This window comes from Talaromyces rugulosus, chromosome V, assembly GCF_013368755.1.
Source record: "Talaromyces rugulosus chromosome V, complete sequence".
Taxonomy (NCBI): Eukaryota; Fungi; Ascomycota; class Eurotiomycetes; order Eurotiales; family Trichocomaceae; genus Talaromyces; species Talaromyces rugulosus.
The window spans coordinates 816,722-837,594 of NC_049565.1; the positions used below are offsets into that span (position 1 = coordinate 816,722).

The window sequence follows — 20,873 nt, forward strand, 5'->3', positions numbered from 1 at the left end:
GATCCAAGCCGGGGACTGGCATCAGTGGCTAGGGCCCAAGGCCCAGGCTGCAGCATGCCGATGCCCGGGTGAATACTAGCTCGCCAATGTATTTCGTGGCAATAATATATACCAATAAAAAGCTTTGTGTGACCAGTTAGCGTTTGCCTTGCAGCTTGAGCCGCGATCGTCTGCACACAGCCTCGGTGAAGCTCGAGTATTAAAACTTAATGACCACCGTCAGTCGAATTGTTAAAAGCGCGTGATGTGTTCTGTGTCTCTACATTTGACTCGATTAGGATTCGTGAACAGTTTCAAGCAACTCTTTCTGCTTGGTAGTCCTGAGCCATCTTAGCCGAAGTACGTGAAGTTGATTCTTCACCAGCCACCACGCTTTCTGAGACTCAGTGCGATATTGCAAGTCGCAATGCACAGCGGCGTCATTGAAGACGGAGCTCCAGCTCTTGCATATTTGTCTGGGGCGACGGCCGATCCTCCTTCGGCTGCCACTTCTCCCAGCGCGGGTCGCTTCAGAGAACTTCATATTCGTGCTGGAAGCTCCAGTTCATCTGAGAATGCCAACCCCATTTACACCCCGGCGTCTGCATCTTCAGATAAACTCCAACCGGCTCCGGTACTGTTAGCGGAAAGTCACAATCATGCGACAACGCAAAAGGCGCTAGAAGCTCCTATTCCAACAGAGCACGGTCAAACTCGATCAGACGCACTGAGTAACGCCGCTTGCGGAAGCTCACACGAGACTGACAGTAGTTCACCGGCACACTCTCAATCTGCCAGTGTTATACAACCCAATCAACATGAAAATCAAGGCGGCTTGCAGCCACAAGGTGTTCAGGGTCGTGTCGACTCAGAGAAACCTCGCCCGTCACTATCAAGCTATCAAGCAAAATCAAAACCACCCTCTTGTGAAACATACAGATCCAGCGGCATCTATTTGCAGCCTGAGGCGCATATTATCACTGAAGACCAGCTGATTAACGAGGTCCGGGCTATTTATGCTGGCCTTGTCATGGTCGAGAAAAAATGCATCGACATTGATAAGCAACAAACTGAAAACCCTGACGAGCTGAAACACGTGCAATGGCAAGCTCTCATTGCACTCCACAGAACACTCTTACACGAACATTATGATTTCTTTCTCGCCTCCAACCACCCTCTGGCGAGCACAGTGCTCAAGAAATTGGCCGAGAAGTATTCAATGCCTTCTCGGATGTGGCGATATGGTATTCATTCATTTCTTGAATTGCTGCGGAAAAGACTTCCTGGGTCTCTCGAACATATGCTCACGTTTATTTACATGGCGTATTCTATGATGAGTTTGCTTTTAGAAAGCATTCCTGCATTTGAAGGAACGTGGATTGAATGCTTGGGTGATCTAGCCCGCTATAGAATGGCTGTTGAAGAGGTGGATATGCGTGATAGGGATACATGGAGCGCTGTTTCCAGATATTGGTATAGTAGAGCAGCTGATAAGACCCCTGAAGTTGGACGTCTTCAACATCATCAGGCTGTTTTGGCACGACCAAACTTGCTCCACCAATTATTTTATTATTCCAAGGCTTTGACCAGCACCGAGCCATTCACCAATACACGAGATAGTATATCACTAGTGTTTCGGCCTCTTTTAGACGCCAGCAGACCAGTGAATCCATCAAATCCACCAGTTCTAACAACATTCGTGAAAGTGCATGGGCTGTTTTTCACCCGGGGTGAAATCGCCCAATGTCTTTCCTTGGCCAACGAATTTCTCAATCAGCTTGATGCTCATATCGAGTCTGCTGGGACGGTATTCCGAGAACAGGCCGTTTATATCATGTCTGCAAATTATGCTGCCATATTCGACTTTGGCCATACAGACGCACGTCTTTTCCCACTGTTTGAAAGCAAATACCTTCAAAAACCAAAATTGGAACTCGTACGTGCTGCTTGTCAGCACTGGAAAACCAAGCCACGTGAAGAGAGTATAACAAAGCTTCGAAGGGCTCCAAACAGCGCCGAAGTAAAATTTGAGAGCAGCGACCAGACAGTCTCCTTTGCTTCTCATCTAACGTTTATCACTTTGGATGCCATTCTTCAACGAATGGGTGATCGGAAAGTTTTACCATCTGCTCATCTTTCTTTAGCATTCCTTTGGTGCACAGCTCTAGTCCCGAAAAGTATGGAATTTATACAAGCAGACGTACCCTGGAAGCGAATTGCTACCTTTTTAAACTCGCTCATCAAGCCGGAGACAGATATGACAAAAATTTCCAGCGAGGAATTTCCTGTACACGAGACAGGCTCTGCACGACAACTGCCAGAAGACTTTTTGATTCGAGGTTTAGCATGGAGCCAGCTTTATTATCCAGTAGACTTCTTCAATGAAACAGCCGACTACGAGGAGCGGTATATTGAGCTTCCATCGGCGATTGTGCCACGGACGCGACGGTGCCTCTGGTTGGGTCTTCAGATTGCCAAGGTGAGTTGCTCGGTTGTACGAGTAAATGTAGTTTCTAACTGTGCGGTGTAGGTGAAATGCTGGATTGAATATAATCAACAAGAGCGTGCTTTTTGTGCGACTCGGTTTGCAGACGAGCTTTCCAAGGTAGCTGGACAGCATCAGATCCTAGGGGCCAGGGATGAGCATACAAATGCAGACGTTACGATGGCTGATTGACGTTTTGGGAGGAAAGATTTACAATCAGTCAATGCGTAAACTGATGTTGTAAGCGGCTGTCGTACCAACTTCAATGTAATCGTGGCATTTGTAAGACTTGAAAAATATTTGTTCCTTATCTAACCACTACGTTATTTTTGAACTCTTAGTGAGGTTGACAGCGTAGTGATCTTTCCGAAGCGCAAGCAACTCTCACGTTCCCTCCTGCGAAGTGGCACCTGAACTTCCAGTCTTAATCCTTTCTTATAATCCTTCAGTTTTTGGTTCAACTACTTTAGGTATTTCAGCATTATCTATCCTCTCTTCAACAAATCCAGTCAATAGCACAGACGCAAATATACCAACTACTAATATGCCTTGTTCTCTCACCACTCCCACCATCGTCGTCACAGAGACGACTGTTGTTTGGATAGCCAAGTGACTGTTTTTACGTTCAATCCAAATATCAAAGGAAACCTTCATGTCCTTTTTCGGCGCCTGGACTCCCAAATTTTAGATCCAGGGGCATTTAGAAATTTTCCAGGGAAGATTCGTGCGACCCCTGAATATGTATGGTTCCAGGAGAGGTTCTCGAATCCTCTACTTCATCGTCTTCGCAGCCAGATCCGGGCTCGTTCTTCTTGGCTTGTTCGTGATCAACGACACCAATAATAGAAGTTGCATCTACATCGAAATCAATGACTATTATACCAACAAAGTCAAGGTTTTTTTAAAGCTTACCAATTTCGTCCCGTCCAAACCTTTCTTCTGATCTTTGGACATGGAACAGCTCAGTCAGTATCTCAACCGTTGAGGGAGGCTTGATAATTTCTTTTAGCTTGTCCGAAGTAATATCTATAGGCAAACCTTGTCGGAATTTATCGATGAGAACTTTTCGACACGCTAGTATTTATAAGCTAGGATTAAAAGAATGGTTTTCAAGCAAAACTTACACTCTTTTGTGAGATAATCGGTCTTTCCATAAATCACATCACAAGGCGGTGTTCCTTCCAGGCCACCCCTTTTAGTGGGGATTGATTCTATGAATTCGACCAATATCCGAAGGTTGGGTAGTGATACTCTCTCTAACGCACTTTCATAATAAGCTGTCACCTTTTTCGTATCACCAATCTGAAGAGATATTAGGTCGATGACAGGGCCTATGGCCTCAACTTTGAGCGATTCCTCAGAAGTCTGTCGCACTCGGCGCGTTGGTCGCGTTCGCCGCGCTCGGGAGGCTGTTTGTCCAGCTGGTTCGCTGGCATTTCCGAAGCTGTCCATAGATATCGCAGCCAGGTAACGAGGCTAAAGTATGATTAATCAAAAGGCTGCCAAGTTAATAAAGACACTTTGAGACAGATATAAGCAAACAGATGGGGAAGCGCAGTTCTTTTATGTCCAACGCAGGTATGACAAATGACCTGCCCCTCTTCGGCCGTACTGATCTCGACAACTCGGTTGGCCAAGATCTTGCTTGCTGCGGGGTTAGCCCGTAGAAAAAAATTGATTGGATATTACGAATGATGACAATGCATGCACAAAGCGAGGGATATAGCTGACTAGAAAAGAAATCCTATAATAAGATATCTACCTCCTAGTGGCTGCATATTAAACTCAGTGTGATACAATTCAGGATGCACGAAACATGGAGATAACCATCTATATCAGCATCCAACATATCATATAGTAGGAGCAACTATAGATTTTTAAACAGTTCTCTGCCAAATCAAATACGCGATACAGTGCAAAGGTCAGAAATGCCGCCATATGCCTCATTAAGCTTGCGTAAGAGGTCGACTGGCATGCAACTGTACACTGTTGTATGTTAATAATTACTTTATGAGGGTAGAGGTATACATACAACTTCCAGTACACTCGAACATTCTCTTGCTGTAGTTCCTTGATCATGTTGGCAATGGTTACTTGTGCCTCTGCGAAGGGAAGTTTTGTTTCCCGGAGCAGCAGCAGGCTGTATTCTTGGATAAAAACTTTGAACGCGAGGAAGTGCTCTGACTTTTCGCCGTATAGAGTTAACCTCGATGTGGTTTCCCATATAATTCGCAAGCCACAATCCTCCAGCGCTGCTTTCATGCTCTCCGTCGCGCTTGCTTGGTATCTTTTTACGAGTTTGGCCTCCCACTCGTTGAAGGCAGCAAGAGGAAGATCGGCAACGACTTCTGGGACCAGATGTGCTTCCTCAATTACCAGGTTACCACCTGGTAGCAATGCCCTGGTTTTATCAGCTTTAGTGGTTAGGAAGATTCGTGTTTGAGCACTGACCGGAAGCAGTTCGCAGCAAACGCGGGTTTGTCTGGAATATATTGCATCGCCTGTCGGGTATGCAACAACTGGTACACATCAACTTCAGACTCGCAGAGCGGAAGACTCAAGTCCCTAATATAAAAAGAACAATATTCTTGTTCAGTGACAATGTCAGAGACATCAAACCCCTCAACCTGCAATCATGAGTATATATAACTACACTAAAGATCACAGGCCTACTATGAAGTTGCTAGAAAGTGTAACTAGCCAAGTAATGAGCATATAGTTCTTCAGTGATAGGAGAACATACCGATATCGTTTGCCCAGTCCCCTGTACCACACTTGATATCAAGAACACGCACCTTATTCTCTGGAATGGGCGGTAGAGGACTGAATAAACGCCATAGCTCGTGTAAAGACCCTATAATCATAATTATATTGTGATTATGAGGTATGGGCATCGGAACATACGTTGCGCTTCTTCCTGCTGCTGATGAACTGTTAGCTATTGATGCGTTGCCTGAGCAGGAACATACCTTATCATGGGGAAACAAAGCAGTCGGCACAGTTCCTGAAGACTCCATTACAGTTGAATACTCTCTGCCGTGGTCTTTGGATACCCAAAAGGTGTGTGAACCCCGTTGTTGAAGCTCCCACGTCAATTCGCCATCTACAGGACAAGCTAGCTGGGAGATACCGTAATCTAGATTTCCCATTGTGAGACTGAACAAATATTTTGTAACAGAAGGAAGAAAAAAGGCAGTCAGCTGGGCATCTAACACTCAATCAACGACCAAGTTGACAGAGCTAGATACAGAAAGATAAACTTTGTTGTGAAGTTGCATAAATATTAGCATGCACGTAAATTTCTTCGGTGAAAGCGGAGCCTGCGTCGTAGTAAGTATCATCTATAATGAGAGCGGTGAGAAGAATGACGGGGCTGGGGAGGAAAAAATGTCGATCTTGCTATAAGATGCATTACGGGCTAGTATCTTCCACACCGGCGACAGGTCAATCAATCTTGCACCAACAAGGAAACCGGGGTGTGGATGAAAAAAGGGGCGGAGCCACGTCAATAGTGGCAACGCAGACAGAAGCGATCCACGCCGCGGAAGTCGGAAAGTGGGTAGCATATTATGCCCTCAAATCCAGAGCGGTCTAGAGCATATGCTCATAGGTTTCCAGATCCAATAATTGGAAAGCAATGTTAACTTTGCCTAGGCGAGACTATGAATGTCGGACGAGCTGCAGGGGACCTCGTAAACTTCATTAGCCACAAAGTGCCAATTTTGGATTTCAGCTACATCACACTGTCAAAGTCCGGCGAACTCCGAAGACGGCCTTTCGCGTTGCTATACATTGATAGGCTGCGTCATGGGAATGCCAAGCGTCTGGAACACGCGCCTTCCCTATTTCATAAAGAACCGGGTCACAATGCCAAGCGTTTGGCTCGACTAGCGTTTCCGTATTTCGATTAGACCTCCGCCGGGAGCAATTCGCGAAACCTCACTTCCTGCCCCCTCCCATTCCACCACCCAATCAACATGGCGAACAGAGTGCCGGAGCAGCTGCAGGTCCTTTCAAATATAACGAATGAGCTCGCATGGAAATTTCAGGCCCCCATCTCACTATTCATACATCGTTTTCAATATTTGAAAACACTACCCGAGCCACCACAACAGGCATGGGTCCCAATAAAGGAACAGTCGTATACATCGGACGATATGATAAAACAGTGCCTTCAGTTCCTGTTCGACATGTCAAACAATGAGCTTCAGCAATATCAAGTGGTGATGTTGGATCAGGTCCTTCCTCGTTTTCGCAGTCTCCCTTACGTGCACAAAATGCCTTCAGGGCTTCTCCCGTGCCAGAGCTTCCTTATGTCAGTAGTCCAAAGGATGCATAACACGGAGGATTTTTACAGCTATGTGTGGACTCGTAGGATAGTGCAGCTGAGTAGAAGGCAGGATCCACAACTGCAGGCGCTCAGACTACCGTCGAATCCATCGCATGACGATGTGTTTGTTTACGTGATTGGGTGCAGGCACCACGGGATATCTTACAAAGCCATGTTTCCAGGAGTTACGCTTGTCCCAGAATCCGGCGATCGACAAAACACATCCATCATGCAGTACGTGAATGCCTGTGGACTAGCAGAGATCCAGCTAGTGCAAAAAGCTTTAAAGTTTGGACGAAAGCTACTGGCTTTGGAGGATGCAATAGAATGCCCCGGCCTGTCCATGGTGCTTTCCATGCTACTACAGCAACTGAATCATTTGCACTCCCGTGACATTCATCAATTAATAGCAATCCTTGGTTTATTTGCCCAGTTTCCTAGGGTGGTTCATCTCGGACACAGGCTCACCCCTGATGTACACGTTTATCAACGACGCTTCACCAAGTTGTCTCAACGGCACTTTCGACCGAAAAAGTTCCGAGCCTCCTCTTTTCAATAGCGTGTGAATGGAACGAGTCGAGTTTCATCCACACAGCCGACCTCCTCCTCGTCACTGTTGTCAACTTCTTGAGGGCCACTTGAATAGACGACAAAAGCGAAAAGAATAGTATCTTCGATGCGTAGACAAGCCTGGTCATCTGGCCAGTTACACCATATTGTCGACATAGCCACAATCGCTTGATCCCGCCCCACTGTTTCACTCGTCGGACTCGATCCCTCATTAAACTTTTGAGTGAATTGCGTGCAGGTCATGGTGTGGGAACCGGGGTATAGATTTAGCGTCACTCGATCATGTATGGGACGAATCAAAACGAACGCATCAGCGAGCCGATAATCCTGTGGCCCAAGCATGTACTGCTCGTCATTGGCAGGCTGGCTGGCCGGTCTGCAGCCGACTACCCGGACTAAATCTATTCTGCCGGTCGGGTGCGTGCCACTTAGGTAAAATGAGCAAAGATGAGACACCTAAAGTAACTAGTCAATGTTAAATCTAGACACATGGATTGAAAACTTACATTTATATCGTACTCCACATACTTTTTGATGCTGTGGAACAGGGTGCTGTTGTGTTTTGGCTCGAAAGTGTACGTCAGATCTCCTGGATTTTCCAACGGCAACAAATCTTTGATGCCGCGAACGATATCACCGACTAATTCCGAAGGAGATAGTTTGAGGTTATTGATTGTTGTATAGCCATTTTTATCCATCTTCGTTGCCGCATCTTCGGACTGTTCGAGGGCGGGGTACCTATTCGATAAGCGACCAACCAATCATTTGACGGCGGTGGGGCAACTAAACCGTCGATCGACTCAAAAACAAGGGGATCGTAGGGATGAGTAACAAATCGTCCTTGGTGTTGAATTGGCCAACTTCGCAGCTTAAATATGGACTCGTAGAGACTCTGTATACAGTAACACACATGGCATTCCCCACCAGTCGAGGAGTGAGAATAACGTACACTTCAATCGACTTCAAACTACAGACAATTGACTTCTTTCTCTAGCAGCAAATCTTCTTTCAGTTAGACGTTTTCCACAAGTGCAGTCATTCCATCGAGGTGACCACAAACCGGTACAAAGATGGAGTTTCAGCACATAACTGGTAAAGGAAAACAACGAGAAGAAGATAGATGAAGCGCATCCAAGAGATCGCTAAAGCTTCGCAGCAGCTTGGCGGTCGTCTAATTCCTTCACGCGACGTTCCACCAGTCCAACCCCCGCCCAGCATGAAGATGATGATAACTTGTATGAGGCAAGCAGGGTGCGGTGGGCTTCCAGGATTCCACGGAGGCGTACCACAGAACTAGCATGACTGAATGGCTCCATGGTGTTTGTAGGAAACATTGTTTCAGTTTGTGAACCTGAGCCGATCTAATTATAAGCTTATATATGTCATACTTCACAAAGGAAATACGAGCAACATTGTTGATGTGGGATGGGGAATCTGCCAAAGCTGTATAGTTTTTCGATATCCCGGGTCGGATCGCATGAGGTAGTCGAAATATTTCAAGAAAACCACACGTAACTATATTCATTCCGAAACATTGGATGTTGAAATTCCAGAATATCGGTATTGGCTTTGGTCGTTATCTTGAAATCAAATACCAGTGGATGCTGGCGAGACGAGAAGCGCGCATGAAACGTATAGCAACGGAGGATTGAAAAAAGTAGACAAGAGTGCAGGCTATCAATGTGGAAGAATAGAAATTATGGAACGCGGAAGTCGACGAGGACTACTCTTTTAACGGCGATCAAGCTGAGTTTCAATGTACACAGCATGACTGATCTCGGACCCGCGGCCCAATGGCGCTGTCAGACGGTTCAGCTTCGGTTTTTTGTTTCAATCATCGTCATTGAAAGAGATCAGTCGGTCAAGACCCGACATGATTCGATCGAACAGACCGGGGCCTACACCGCAGGTAAGTTAGAAATGCCCCCTGTCTCAGTTCCCTCTGACTTACTCTGTTAACTATAGCCGCGCCTTTAAGAGCCTCTTCAGTCAAGGCGAAATCAAAACATCTCACAGGATCTTCATCCAGTAAATCCCATGTTTCTTCTTCGGTCTAGGAACCCAAGTTTACTACGTACATGCGAAAAGCAACATGCAATGCAACCCAAGAGGCCGCCACTAAATATCTAACGAGGCAACTACATGTCTTCTTTTGGCGATCTAAGCGTGGATAGTGTCAATTAGGGGGTAGAGTCCTGAATTGGTGCAAGTCTGCTCTAGTGTCGGGGAAGCGGCAAGCATCTGATAGTAAATCAGGTTGTGTCCTAATGGTACAGCCACCAGTGGCGGGCCGAACCGCGTCACAGGCGCGAAATACGTACTAAAGAAATAATGCCAAGGCAAACGCGGCAAATAATAATAAAAGAAATCACACAATCTCTGGCTATTACGAAATGTCTCCACAAAATCAGTTGAGTTGACCCTGCAGCTGACAGTAGCCAAATAAGGCAGCTGCGTCGCGTGGAAAGAAGCGGGGAATAATATGTCGTCATGGTATTGCTAAGTCGTGCTGGGCGCTGAGGCGGTGCTGATTTCGTTCACCAATGGCTGTACGGGTACGAAGCACGGGGTGTTCCGTAGCGCCTGTCGATGTTGCCAGCGCCTGTCGATGTTGCCAGCGCCTGTCGATATTGCCAGCGCCTGTCGATGTTGCTAGCGTCTGTCAGTACATAACCAGGCAGCAATCCATTATTCTCCCCACGCGACCATTCAATGGCGGAAAAAAGAAAATCACAGCTTCTAGCTGGACAAAAATCGAAACAGCGTCGACGAGAACTGAATCGTAAACTCGATATCAGATGGGGGGATTACAGCATTGACATACCAACGCGGAATAACCCCGGCATCGAGGAAATACGTGATTTCATGAAAGCGCTGGACAAAGAATCAAGCTATCCGCAGATATGTGGATGTTCTCAATGGCCTGCAGCAAAGGATGGGGAAGGACGGTGGCAACAAGGTCCTCGACCTTGTTCGGGAAGACGACGATATGGCCCTTAACGTGCTTGCGGTAGCTCATCCCTGAAGGGGTTTTGTTGTCGACCGTGAACTTAGTTATGCAGCCGAAAGGAGTGTGCAGGGCGATGAGTCTCTCTTCAACGGGAGAGAGGTCATCGAGTTCCTCGGGGTATCGATGTTCGCAGCCAATATCCATGTTATTAACCGAGCAGGCTTTAGGTAGCCTCCCATCTTCCACGTCGGTGCGGCATCCTCGACACACCTGGACCAGAGCGGCATTGTGTCGAGGAAAGCACGCCGCGCATTGCTGCAAAACCGTCGTAGCTTGTTGAAGAACAGAGGGCGTGAGAAAGTATTTCCATTCGACGGCTGTGAGCTCACAAGGCATCCGTTTCTCGTAGCATAGAACGCAATGGGCAATAGGTAACGTGTTTTCGTTCGTGAATGCCTCGTAGAACGACTTCGCTGCCTTCACTTGCAGGGAAAGGGGAACCTCTTTGCACCAAGATCTTGTTGCTGACGCGCGCGCCTTGCCGTGAAAGCGAGCGTCATAGCCTTGCACCAGTGAATCAACAGAAGCACGCTGCCGTTGGACAACTTCCGACATGAGTCGCTGCCTTTTGAACTGTGTAGGGGACGGTGTTGGTAACGGCGCCTGTTCCCTGCGACGCTTCAAGGATGCTTCCCGTTGTTCACTTCGTTGGCAATCCAGACGTTGCAACGTTTGGAGAACATCGTCATGGGGCACCCTGAGAAGTCTTTGCTCACGCTCAGTGGCTCTCTGGGATTCCATGGATGTCATCATTGTGCGAATATCATCTGGAGACACGTAGACCGCTGTCTCCCGGGGCATGACAGGCAAGTACAAGAATTGTCAAACAGTGACGGGATTAAGCAATGGGAAGACCGAGGTGCGAACTGATCGAGGCCAAGAGTGAAACAGGATGCTCACAGAAAGTGGTATGATATCTGGCAAGCGCAAGCTCTCGCAATGTCGGGATAGATGCCAGACTGCCATGATGGTGCCCGTAGGGCTGATCCCTACGCAACCTGACCAATACGTGAAGACGGACATAGCTGGCAGAGAGTGATCGGGTGAGTATTAATCGACTAGTCCGGCATGGCCGTATTATAATGCTTTTAGATACGTAGTAAATTTATGGTTCGAGGTCCGAATTGTATTAAGTGTATAAACTAAGCATGTATACTGTAGAAGTTTCTGTTGGGTTCTTTTACAGTATGATGTTCACATTACATTATGAAAGAAATGAGTAGTCATTTCATCGATTCAGGGTTTTTTGATCATTCCTGGAAGAGTGTAAAGGTTTTATATATATGGATTTAAGAAGATTTAATGAGTTGGGCAGGAGGTGTGTGATCATTCATAAGAGAGTATATCCGCATACGATATACGATTGCGTGATCTTTGGGAACGTCTTTCCGCCGGTGAGTCTTGCTTAGACGCCGGTGATACATCTGGCTCACTATCTGTTGGTGGCCAGGATACCACCGTCTCTTTGTCTGCTTCTACAGAGGGAATGGCAGAGTTCTTTTGAGTAGCGGGGCTTTGCAGTGTTGAAGAACATTGCGTTGACGGCTGTGCCAAAGCAGTGTCGGTCAGGCGAGCTGCTTTTGATGGAGTGTGGGGAGAACTCTGACGAGCCCATCGATCAGGGTGTTTTCGCTTGCCCGTAGAAGCAGGACTTGGTGGCACTGTTCGGGGCATGGTTTGAAGGAAGTGTATATCGTCAGCTAGTACCGCTAATTGTTGGTTTTCTTTGGTCGTGCCAAAAATACGTCCTCCGACAAAGACTTGGGTTTGTGGGGATAGGGAGGGGAAGTTGGTCCATCGCTGTCCATTTTTAAGGTAAATAGTGACAGGAAAAGTATGTTCCGCTTTGGTAGAACTGTCGTAGACCGTGACTTGTAGGCGGTAATGTAGCAAAGTTGAGCCGCTGTTGAGTTGGCCTCCGGAATTGTTGACGATGCCTTGGAAGGTTACGGTTGGCTGAGCGGCTTCCGGGCAGCGGTTGCAGTATGATTCAGTGTTGGTTAAGTTTCCGGGATGCCTAAGCCAAGTTAGAATGATACCGTCAGCGGTTCAGTTCTTTTAAGCTCCTCACCGATCTACTGTGTGAGCGTGGAGCAGAATGTGGAATTTTCGGTCTTGCGAGGTGGCAGTTAAGAAAGAGCCCCAAGCATAAACAAAGGAGTCAGGTTGATATAAGTCCGCACTTCGACCCGGTTCGCAGAAGAAGCGGATTAAGGTGGGGATATCGTGAATGTCGACATCGTCCGATTGAACCTCCTTTTCTGGAATATGAAGTGAGACAAGAAGTTGTAGAGCCAGTCCTTTGCTCGGTCGAGCCGGGTCAGGTCCCACTTCTTCGATGAAGTCTCTGAGGTGCAAGTATGCCGGGTTTGAAGGCATTGGGAATGAGTTCTGTTTATATTCCTGGTGCGGAGAGGGTTCACGGGACGGTAGAGTTCAGAGCATGGATATACATATTGTATTCTCGTGTTAATTGTAAACTAATGATAGGTATTGACTACCGCTCACACATATTAATGAGCAATCGGAAGACACAGTCGGTACGGATGAGGGGCTTTTCTGCAGTCCTCATTCAATGAATATGACATGTCTGAAAATGGACTCACCGCTCTTTGAATTACTAAAAGATTGGGCATTGGTTAGAGTGTGAGATCAGGACAAGGCATTGATTTGTAAATTACGAAGAGTAGCAGCTGTTTTCACACGCGGAGTCTGCTTGCCAACTAGGAATGGTATCTTTTTGGAGATCTTGCAGGCGGCGCATCTCGATCAATAAGTGAGGGTCAGGTTTATAAATTGCAGATCCTTCACATCGATATTCTGTAGCAGGTGAAGTCCTACAAGAGATTGAAGCTGGGATAGTTGAACATACGCCGAGCAAAATTTCTTATGATGGTCTTGACCTCGCACTTTAGGATTGTCTTTCAAGTCGAGAAATGCAGATCTAAGTGTCGAGCCCTGTACTTTGTACTCAGTGCGGGTGAAAACGGGGCATAGTGGCACTTTTTTTCGTCGAACTGAACAGCTTTTGATGGTAATGGACTTTTCAAGGCATACACGTCCCCGATCCCTGCGACACTGTTCCAGAACGGTGGCCCAATGGCCGAAAAGTCGGTATCGGGATGTGTACATCGCCCGCCCGGCAGTCGAAGGGTGGCTCAAAAGTCGGGGACGTGACGTGGCGCAGTCGTGGCTGGAATGGCACAGGGCGCTATGTGGCGCGTGCGGGGGGTGCGGAATGAGACCTTTCGTCTCTTCGTTCCTCAAGGCATAAGCAGTCTACCCACCCCTCTTATAATAAAATAACAATGAATATTATACTACCACTTTTAATAGCTACATTGGATATCATTGGGAGCTTACGATATTGAGACACTGGCCATTGGAACAATATTGAAATTCATCCAATATTGGGAGAACCCCAACATTGGAGGTGTACAATATTGCAGCGTGACCAATATTGGGAGAATTACAACATTAGCGTCTTCAAATATTGGAATGCATCCAATGTTGGAAGGAGTCGAACATTGGAGGGTGGATAGCGCTTTTCTGCTAAAGATACAAAGAAACAATGATCATCCCCATTCAATTAGAAACGGTATTGAAAGCGGCCGAATACTTAGCGCTTTGCTACTTAAGATACAAAGAGAATGTTCAAGAGCAAGCCCCATACTATACTTAAATAGGTTAACACATTATTGCAGAGCGCTAAATTTAATTCCTTAGACGCTCCTTTGAAACACCAATAACGTGCTTCGCCAGGGGATCCACCACCGTGACGGACAGCTCACTAGACAGAATCATGGCATCTTATCGCTGATCTACAAGGGATGCCACGGTTGATTATGGCATATGTCGTGGCTTCTATTTATAGAGTCGAAGCAATGATTTTGTGAATCATGGCAGAACTGGGAGTATTTATTTGCCTATAACCCTGATTGCTTCTTCTTGAAACCTCACTGACCGTTAACAATATGAAAGGCGAACAGTTCAAGGATAAAGCAGCATTACCTAGATCTAGTATGGATCAGAAGGCATCTACCCCCAAAGCTCTGAAGAACGAGAAAAAGCAAAGGAGACAACGCCGAGACCGACGCGGTCAAACCCTTATTAAGAAGGCATATGAAATGAGTCATCTCAGTAATGCCGATATCTTCCTCGGCATCAGGTTTCGAGACACTGGCCGGATGAGGACATTCTGTGCAGATAAAACTGGCATTTGGACCTCATGTGTATCACAGCTGGTATTGTACTTGAATCTATGTATTGCAAAGCTAATAAAAGTAGGATTCGTTTTATCCTACTCCTGATAGAAAAACACCAAATGATTTTATTGATCAAAGCTCAAGAATAAAAAAGGCGAATGCCCAGCAAAAACGATAGTTATTTCTGTAAGAACACACCATTCTATGGGAGGCTTGAAGCGACTCGCTGTCATGGGATAGAAAAAGTTGGGTGTAGCCGCCGGTGGCGTCGGAGGCTATATATAGACAACTAATAACATGTCATGCTTCCGCGTTGGCGCACGAACGTTTTCACAAATACCCCCTGGAGATCGAAAATAAGTCTAGATCTCTACCTAGAGCCAATCAGATTTATTGGTGAATTTAGCGTGAAACACCTGGGACCGTTGATAATATGATTCGTCAATTTTTTCCGCTGCTGCCTACATTAAGCCAGACCTCTCCTTGTATAATACATATAGGAGCCAAATTAACTCTTTGCAGCCAATACCTATTAGACTAGACATAAGCGCCTTCGTCTTACTAGAAGTAGCCTTTAACCCGACATAGACCTCAGACACTTGTCTGACTCTTTTGAGGGCCAGGGGATGATCCCTCCAGTGGGGCTTCCAAGATCGTGTCCAATCACCGCCTCCTAAACTAGCGCTTTACCATGGGCTTCCCTACGGTCAACAGCAAGAACCTCAGGAATTTTCGTTAGTCTACCTTCAGGCCGCCTACTCGGCTACCATATCGCAGGCCCGTCACCGGCACCTCCGTATTCTATATACATTCTTATTACTTATGCTATCGTTTAGCTTTATATCTACCGATTTTTTTTTTCTACAAGAAATACTAACGGGATGAAGCCGGCGTGTAAATGCTCTCCAACTAAGTACAAACACATTACGATCCAGTAAGTTACAAGTATAAAGCCTATTATCACCAGAAGCGAACTTGCCACCTATGTACCTGAGATAAATAACTATAATTAGCTGTTAGGTACCTACGTCGTTGGAGATCAGAACGGCCTACGTCATCTGGCGCTAACCTGCCAAGTATTACCACGGGAAGCAACAATTGGACGGACCAGATGGGGCGTCACGTAAGCGATCAAGGGGAACGTCTATGCATATAGAGGCACTTCTGCAGCATCATTATCTTGCTCTATCTTGTCGGCATGGATCTAGAAAAGGGACCAGGACCTCCAGAAAAGGCAGGTACTCCATTGAGCGCGCCACTATCGACTCCGCTCCAGGATTCCAGCCAGGAGACGTCACAGAGCCACTCCATAACGCCGAAAATCGCAATTCCTAGGGTGGCATATCACGAGAGAACTGGGCGGCCTCCCCGTGCTAAGAAAGCGTGTATAGCATGCCGAGACCGACGAATGAAATGCAGTGGACATCAACCATGTGATCGATGTAATGCTAGAAACGAGGTCTGCACGTATGGCGATGCAAAACGAGAGGCTACGCAAAAGTCGGTTCTTTCTCCTCGCTAATTGAGCGGGAAAGAGTCTTCCAAACTAATGGTATATAAGGCGACTAACAGACCTGGAACACCAAGTGGCTGCTTATAGAGATCTATTGCGGCATCTGCAGTCCGTATTACAGCCACCGGAGAATGAGCTCATTGAAAAGTCTTTAGACAGGGTGCGCGGACTCCTCAACCTTGGATGATTTGTCATTGTTTGCTGACCTTTTTTCTATAGTATAATACAACTGCAACCACTCCAGCCGATGATGCGAGGGATACGAATTTAACCACCGATTCGATTACGTCGTGGTACACAGATAATAATGAAGAGGACTTTAACAGCAGCAAGGAATTGCAAGCTATCGGTTTTATCGGAGCGCATTCTGATATATCATGGATGCATGATCTGAAGAAGGATTTGGAAAAGGATACTTATTCTTTGGAAGTAGAGGCACTACAGCCGACTGTGTCGGCTAGCAACTCCTCAACTCTTCCATCGGTAAGCTATTTTCTGGATGACCAACATATTATAGTGCACGATGTCCAAGCATCTTACCGGCCGTCGCGTGACACTGCATCTAAGCTGCTAGATTTGTACTTCTCCGTTGTGCATCCATCTTTTCCGGTTATCGGAAAACAATCTTTTATGCAACAGTGCAAAACATACTACTCTCAGGCTAGAATACAGCCGAGCAACAAATGGCTTGCAATACTAAACTTAGTCTTTGCTATAGCAGCCAGACATGCTCGCCTTACGAGTCAGACTTGGGCCTACGACACAGATATACCGGTGAATTTCTTTTCACGGGCTATTGGACTTAGTCTCACGAATTCGCTGTTGTTCGACCATCCCGATCTGCAACAAGTGCAGATAGAAGGGCTCATGGCTTTCTTTCTAATGTCATTATCTCACATAAACAGGTTCGATGGGCACCCTGATTATCCACCCAAAAGTGGTTTCTTTCTTTTTCTTTCCTTTCTTTTTATATTTTTTTTTCGCGGCCGTATCTAACATACAAACATATATAGAGCCTGGAGAGCGTGTGGCATGGCTTTAAGGTCTGCTGTGGCAATGGGAATAAACCTTCGAAGTGAGAGCAAGAATATATCGAACGAATCAAAGGAAATTCGGTACCGGGTTTGGTGGTCTCTTCACACCCTAGAAGATACAATATCAATGATGATCGGACGCCCTACGGACGCTACTATTAGTTTCTGCACAACGCCACTTCCTATTCCATTTGATGAGGACCAGTTTCAAAAAACACCTGCCTCCCATATTCTGTCTGATTTCAATTTCCGCAGTGATTATATGGAAACTTTCATGACAACTTGCGGCCCGCGACGACGTGTCCAACATAAAAAGTCTGACAGTTCTGACACAACTAACGAGCTGAAACCTGAGCCCACAGAGAAACAGCCCAGTGCTTCAGTGTTCTTTAGTGATCTTACTGACTCGTCATACTTTTTATATTTTGTGGACTTGACATCAATTATGCGTCGAGGTATTGGACTATTATACGCCCCTAGCTCCTATGCGAAGGCTTGGGATCGAGTCACTGTCATTATGGAGGACCTATTAAGTGAAACTGATGCATGGGTTGGCAGGCTTCCAGAAGGATTTCGGTTCATGAAAATGCCGACTTCTGAGCTATTCGTGCGACAGAGATGGAGTCTTGCATTCCGCTTTTACAGCGCCAGAATTGCCCTAAGTCGACCATCCCTCTGTCGCTTAGAACGACGAAAGCCTCAAGATGGAAATTCTGCCACGAGTCAGCTGGACCCGGCAGATATATGTATCAGTTCGGCGTGCAAGATACTTGGCCTTTTACCGAACAGTCCGAATGTCCTCTGGCTGGTCGAAGTCTCACCTTGGTGGTGTGTTTTACATTACCTCATGCAAGCTTTAACAGTTCTATTGATAGAGCTAGACTATTGTCACAGACGTGGTCTTCTTGTGACAGACGATGTTAAGGACAGCATTACAAAAGGAATGAGCTGGCTTCTCGCCATGTCTTTAGACAATATGGCAGCACATCGAGCTCTAGTTGTCTGCAGAGACCTTCAAAGTCGTATTGCTTTGGCTACTCCAGTAAACCCCTGGAACAATAATAATCCTTCGTCCTGCAACACACAGGACATGCATGGCCCTGAATCGTTGCTTACGCTTCCAATTCTTCCGGAGAATATGATCATGCATCCAGATATGATGACTAGTTATGACGAATGTTGGGATATTTTGAACGAAAGCGACTGATGTCTAATTTCTGCTTACACACACACACACACACACACAATTTATTAACGCCCGGCGGCTAAGCCGAAAGGGCAACTATCACTAATCTACTAATACATGTCCTGAATTACGCCCTGTCTCCTTAGAGCCCATACATAATTTCTCTTAGTATATGTCTTGCCAACTGTCAGTATCGTAGCGGATTCTCGTGGGTTAGTAAGTTTGCTAGTAGGCTGGCTTGAAGGCGCTTCTCCAAGTGTTCAACGTCCTATCCTCGGCAGTTGAAGCGCGTCTACCGTCTCTGGCACGAGGTGGTTGATGTGAGTTAGATCGGGAGGGGTGGGTGATTGGTATTCATCTACATGGTTAAGTGACGTCGAGTCGGCCTGTGGCGATTGCAAACCGTATGGATGCCCGTACGGCTTCTAAGTTCGGGGTCCAGTTTTGATTATCTGATGGTGATTTTCCTCCCAGGAAGAAGGATATGTTGCCTCGGTGGGTGTTGGTACATTGCAGCATTTCTGTGCGATATGTTGTCCATTTCCGACATCGAAAGAGGAAGTGCTCTACGGTCTCTCTTGCCTGTCCGCATGCACACTGATCTGTCTCCGCTGCGTTGATTCGGTAGAGATATCCATTTAATCTTGCCATGCCAGTCCGGAGTTGGGCCAGCACGCTCGCTTCATTCCACGATAATGGATCGTACAGCTGTCGAGTGTGTTTCCCTGGGAGTGCTGCATCCACTCTTTTGGCGTGTTTTCCAACCTTCCCTGGCAAGGCTTTGTTGGTGCCTACTTGGGATCGTGCGATGTTGAGGGTGGTTGATTTCATTCTGGGGAGCTCTGTGTATGGAGTGGCATCCTTTTGGGTCGCCGCCCTGGCTTGTTCTTTAGCCAGGCCCAGCAGTTTGTTATCCTCGCTTGTAGGGATCCAACAGATCGTGATCTGGTTTCCGTTTCTCCGTAGTCTCTTAATCGACTTGTATATTTGACAAACGTGTTCCTGGCCCGACTGTTGTCGCGGGTTCCTCAGTGTAAGCGCGGCCGCTTTGTTGCTCGTGAGCAGTGTGATTCTGTACCATTTCAGTCCATATAACTTGCTCAATGCGTGTGCCATTGCTGCCAGCTCCCCAGAGTATGGGTTCTGTTCTGATCTGACGCCAAGTGTGACGGAAAAGGTCTTCACTCTCGGCTTTTTATATCGGGGAGGCTGCTTCTGGAAGACTCCCCCAAATCCCACCACCTCATTCCGTGCCGAGCTGCTTACCGCGATCTGCATTGATCCACCGGCTTCTGTCTGTGTTTCTGAGGTTCCCCGAATCTCGGTCTGCATTCGTTCCTCCCATGGTGCTAATGTGAATGGGTTAATGGTTTCCAGTGTTTCCATTTCGATATCTTTCAGCGCGTCTGCTACTTGATACAACGGTGACCGGTGGAATCTTCTGAACTTCCTGATCCGAGCGGTATTCCTGCGAAGTGGGTTCGTTTCTGGTAGGGTGTGGATATCCGTCCATATCTTCACGGCCCGTCTCCAGAACCGGCATTGTGCGGTGGCAATGTGAGCCTCTGCTTCTGCCACACTGGTTGCGACTGTGAGGAAGGTTCCCACAATCGCTTGCGCTCCGACTCGTTGGACTCGGTTGATGGGTCCGATGGCCTTATCTTTGAAAGCGTGCATCCAGACATTAGAGGCATAATCCACCACTGGGGCAACCGTAGATGTGAATAACTGCCGCGCGGTTGCTGGGGATAGACCTCGGAGTCGTTTGAGCTCCATTGCTGCTTCTAAGCCCTTGGAGGCTGCCCTTGCGATGTGTTCCTTGTATTTGAGTCTTGTGTCCATGATTACGCCGAGGATCTTGACATGGTCTTTGGGTACAATGGCTTGTTCCTTGATGGTAAAAGGCTCCTGTTCAGATTTGTATGCCTTGGGGGTGAAGTGTATAATGGCCGTTTTCTCTGCTTCAAAGGTCGCTCCACTCCTTCTTTCCCAATCGAGCGCTTCATTGATAATTGCTTCAATACCCTCCCGGTTACTCTGTGCAGTTGGCCCTGTCACCCATGCGGTAAAGTCATCCACAAAAGCAATCGCCCCTCCCTGGCTGTCGATCTGCCGTTGGACTAGGTCTGCGTTGAAGAAGAGGAACAAGATCGGGGATAGAGGAGAGCCCTGTGGTAGTCCCGCCTGTGGGAGGCCTCGAGCCTCCGACGCTTGTCCGTTGATTAGTATGGTTGCCGTTCGTTCCGAGCAGAACGCCTCGATCCACCGGAGCAGCTTCTCTGGTATGCCTCGCGCTTTCATCCTCTGGAGCAGTCTTTCTTTGCAGACCCCATTTCTGCTTACAGGGTTTCCGGAAACTGGTGTCACCGAAGTATGCACTCTTTTTGTTTCTGGAGCCCTAATGTGAAACTAGGCTAAACTCCATCTGGTTTATGTCGGAACAATAATCTTCCCTGTATATTTCAGTATTGTACTTACGAGTAATATTACACAAGAGTGGCATGGCTGGATTCGGGTGGCAAACTTGCCCTACATAGAATTAGGCAGAAGTTGCTCGAGAA

At 46.9% G+C, this 20,873-nt stretch overlaps 5 protein-coding genes across 5 annotated transcripts; 1 reads left to right on the forward strand and 4 right to left on the reverse strand.

Moving 5' to 3' along the window:
• Positions 1 to 406: 406 nt before the first annotated feature.
• On the forward strand, positions 407 to 2,656 carry TRUGW13939_08828 (uncharacterized protein; the record flags this gene model as incomplete). Its single annotated transcript, XM_035491956.1, has 2 exons — positions 407 to 2,458; positions 2,510 to 2,656. 2 exons carry the CDS (start codon positions 407 to 409, stop codon positions 2,654 to 2,656), a joined length of 2,199 nt encoding a protein of 732 aa, XP_035347849.1.
• Positions 2,657 to 3,164: 508 nt separating this feature from the next.
• On the reverse strand, positions 3,165 to 5,613 carry TRUGW13939_08829 (uncharacterized protein; the record flags this gene model as incomplete). The annotated part of the gene is made up of 11 exons (XM_035491957.1): positions 3,165 to 3,319; positions 3,377 to 3,526; positions 3,589 to 3,940; positions 4,057 to 4,112; positions 4,370 to 4,443; positions 4,497 to 4,865; positions 4,916 to 5,091; positions 5,138 to 5,160; positions 5,208 to 5,318; positions 5,369 to 5,384; positions 5,434 to 5,613. The coding sequence occupies 11 exons, from the start codon at positions 5,611 to 5,613 to the stop codon at positions 3,165 to 3,167; spliced, it is 1,662 nt and encodes a 553-aa protein (XP_035347850.1).
• A 1,733-nt stretch (positions 5,614 to 7,346) lies between these two features.
• Positions 7,347 to 8,062, reverse strand: TRUGW13939_08830 (uncharacterized protein; the record flags this gene model as incomplete). The annotated part of the gene is made up of 2 exons (XM_035491958.1): positions 7,347 to 7,820; positions 7,871 to 8,062. 2 exons carry the CDS (start codon positions 8,060 to 8,062, stop codon positions 7,347 to 7,349), a joined length of 666 nt encoding a protein of 221 aa, XP_035347851.1.
• A 2,165-nt stretch (positions 8,063 to 10,227) lies between these two features.
• On the reverse strand, positions 10,228 to 11,127 carry TRUGW13939_08831 (uncharacterized protein; the record flags this gene model as incomplete). The annotated part of the gene is made up of 1 exon (XM_035491959.1): positions 10,228 to 11,127. One exon carries the CDS (start codon positions 11,125 to 11,127, stop codon positions 10,228 to 10,230), a length of 900 nt encoding a protein of 299 aa, XP_035347852.1.
• A 573-nt stretch (positions 11,128 to 11,700) lies between these two features.
• Positions 11,701 to 12,753, reverse strand: TRUGW13939_08832 (uncharacterized protein; the record flags this gene model as incomplete). The annotated part of the gene is made up of 2 exons (XM_035491960.1): positions 11,701 to 12,391; positions 12,446 to 12,753. 2 exons carry the CDS (start codon positions 12,751 to 12,753, stop codon positions 11,701 to 11,703), a joined length of 999 nt encoding a protein of 332 aa, XP_035347853.1.
• Positions 12,754 to 20,873: the final 8,120 nt, after the last annotated feature.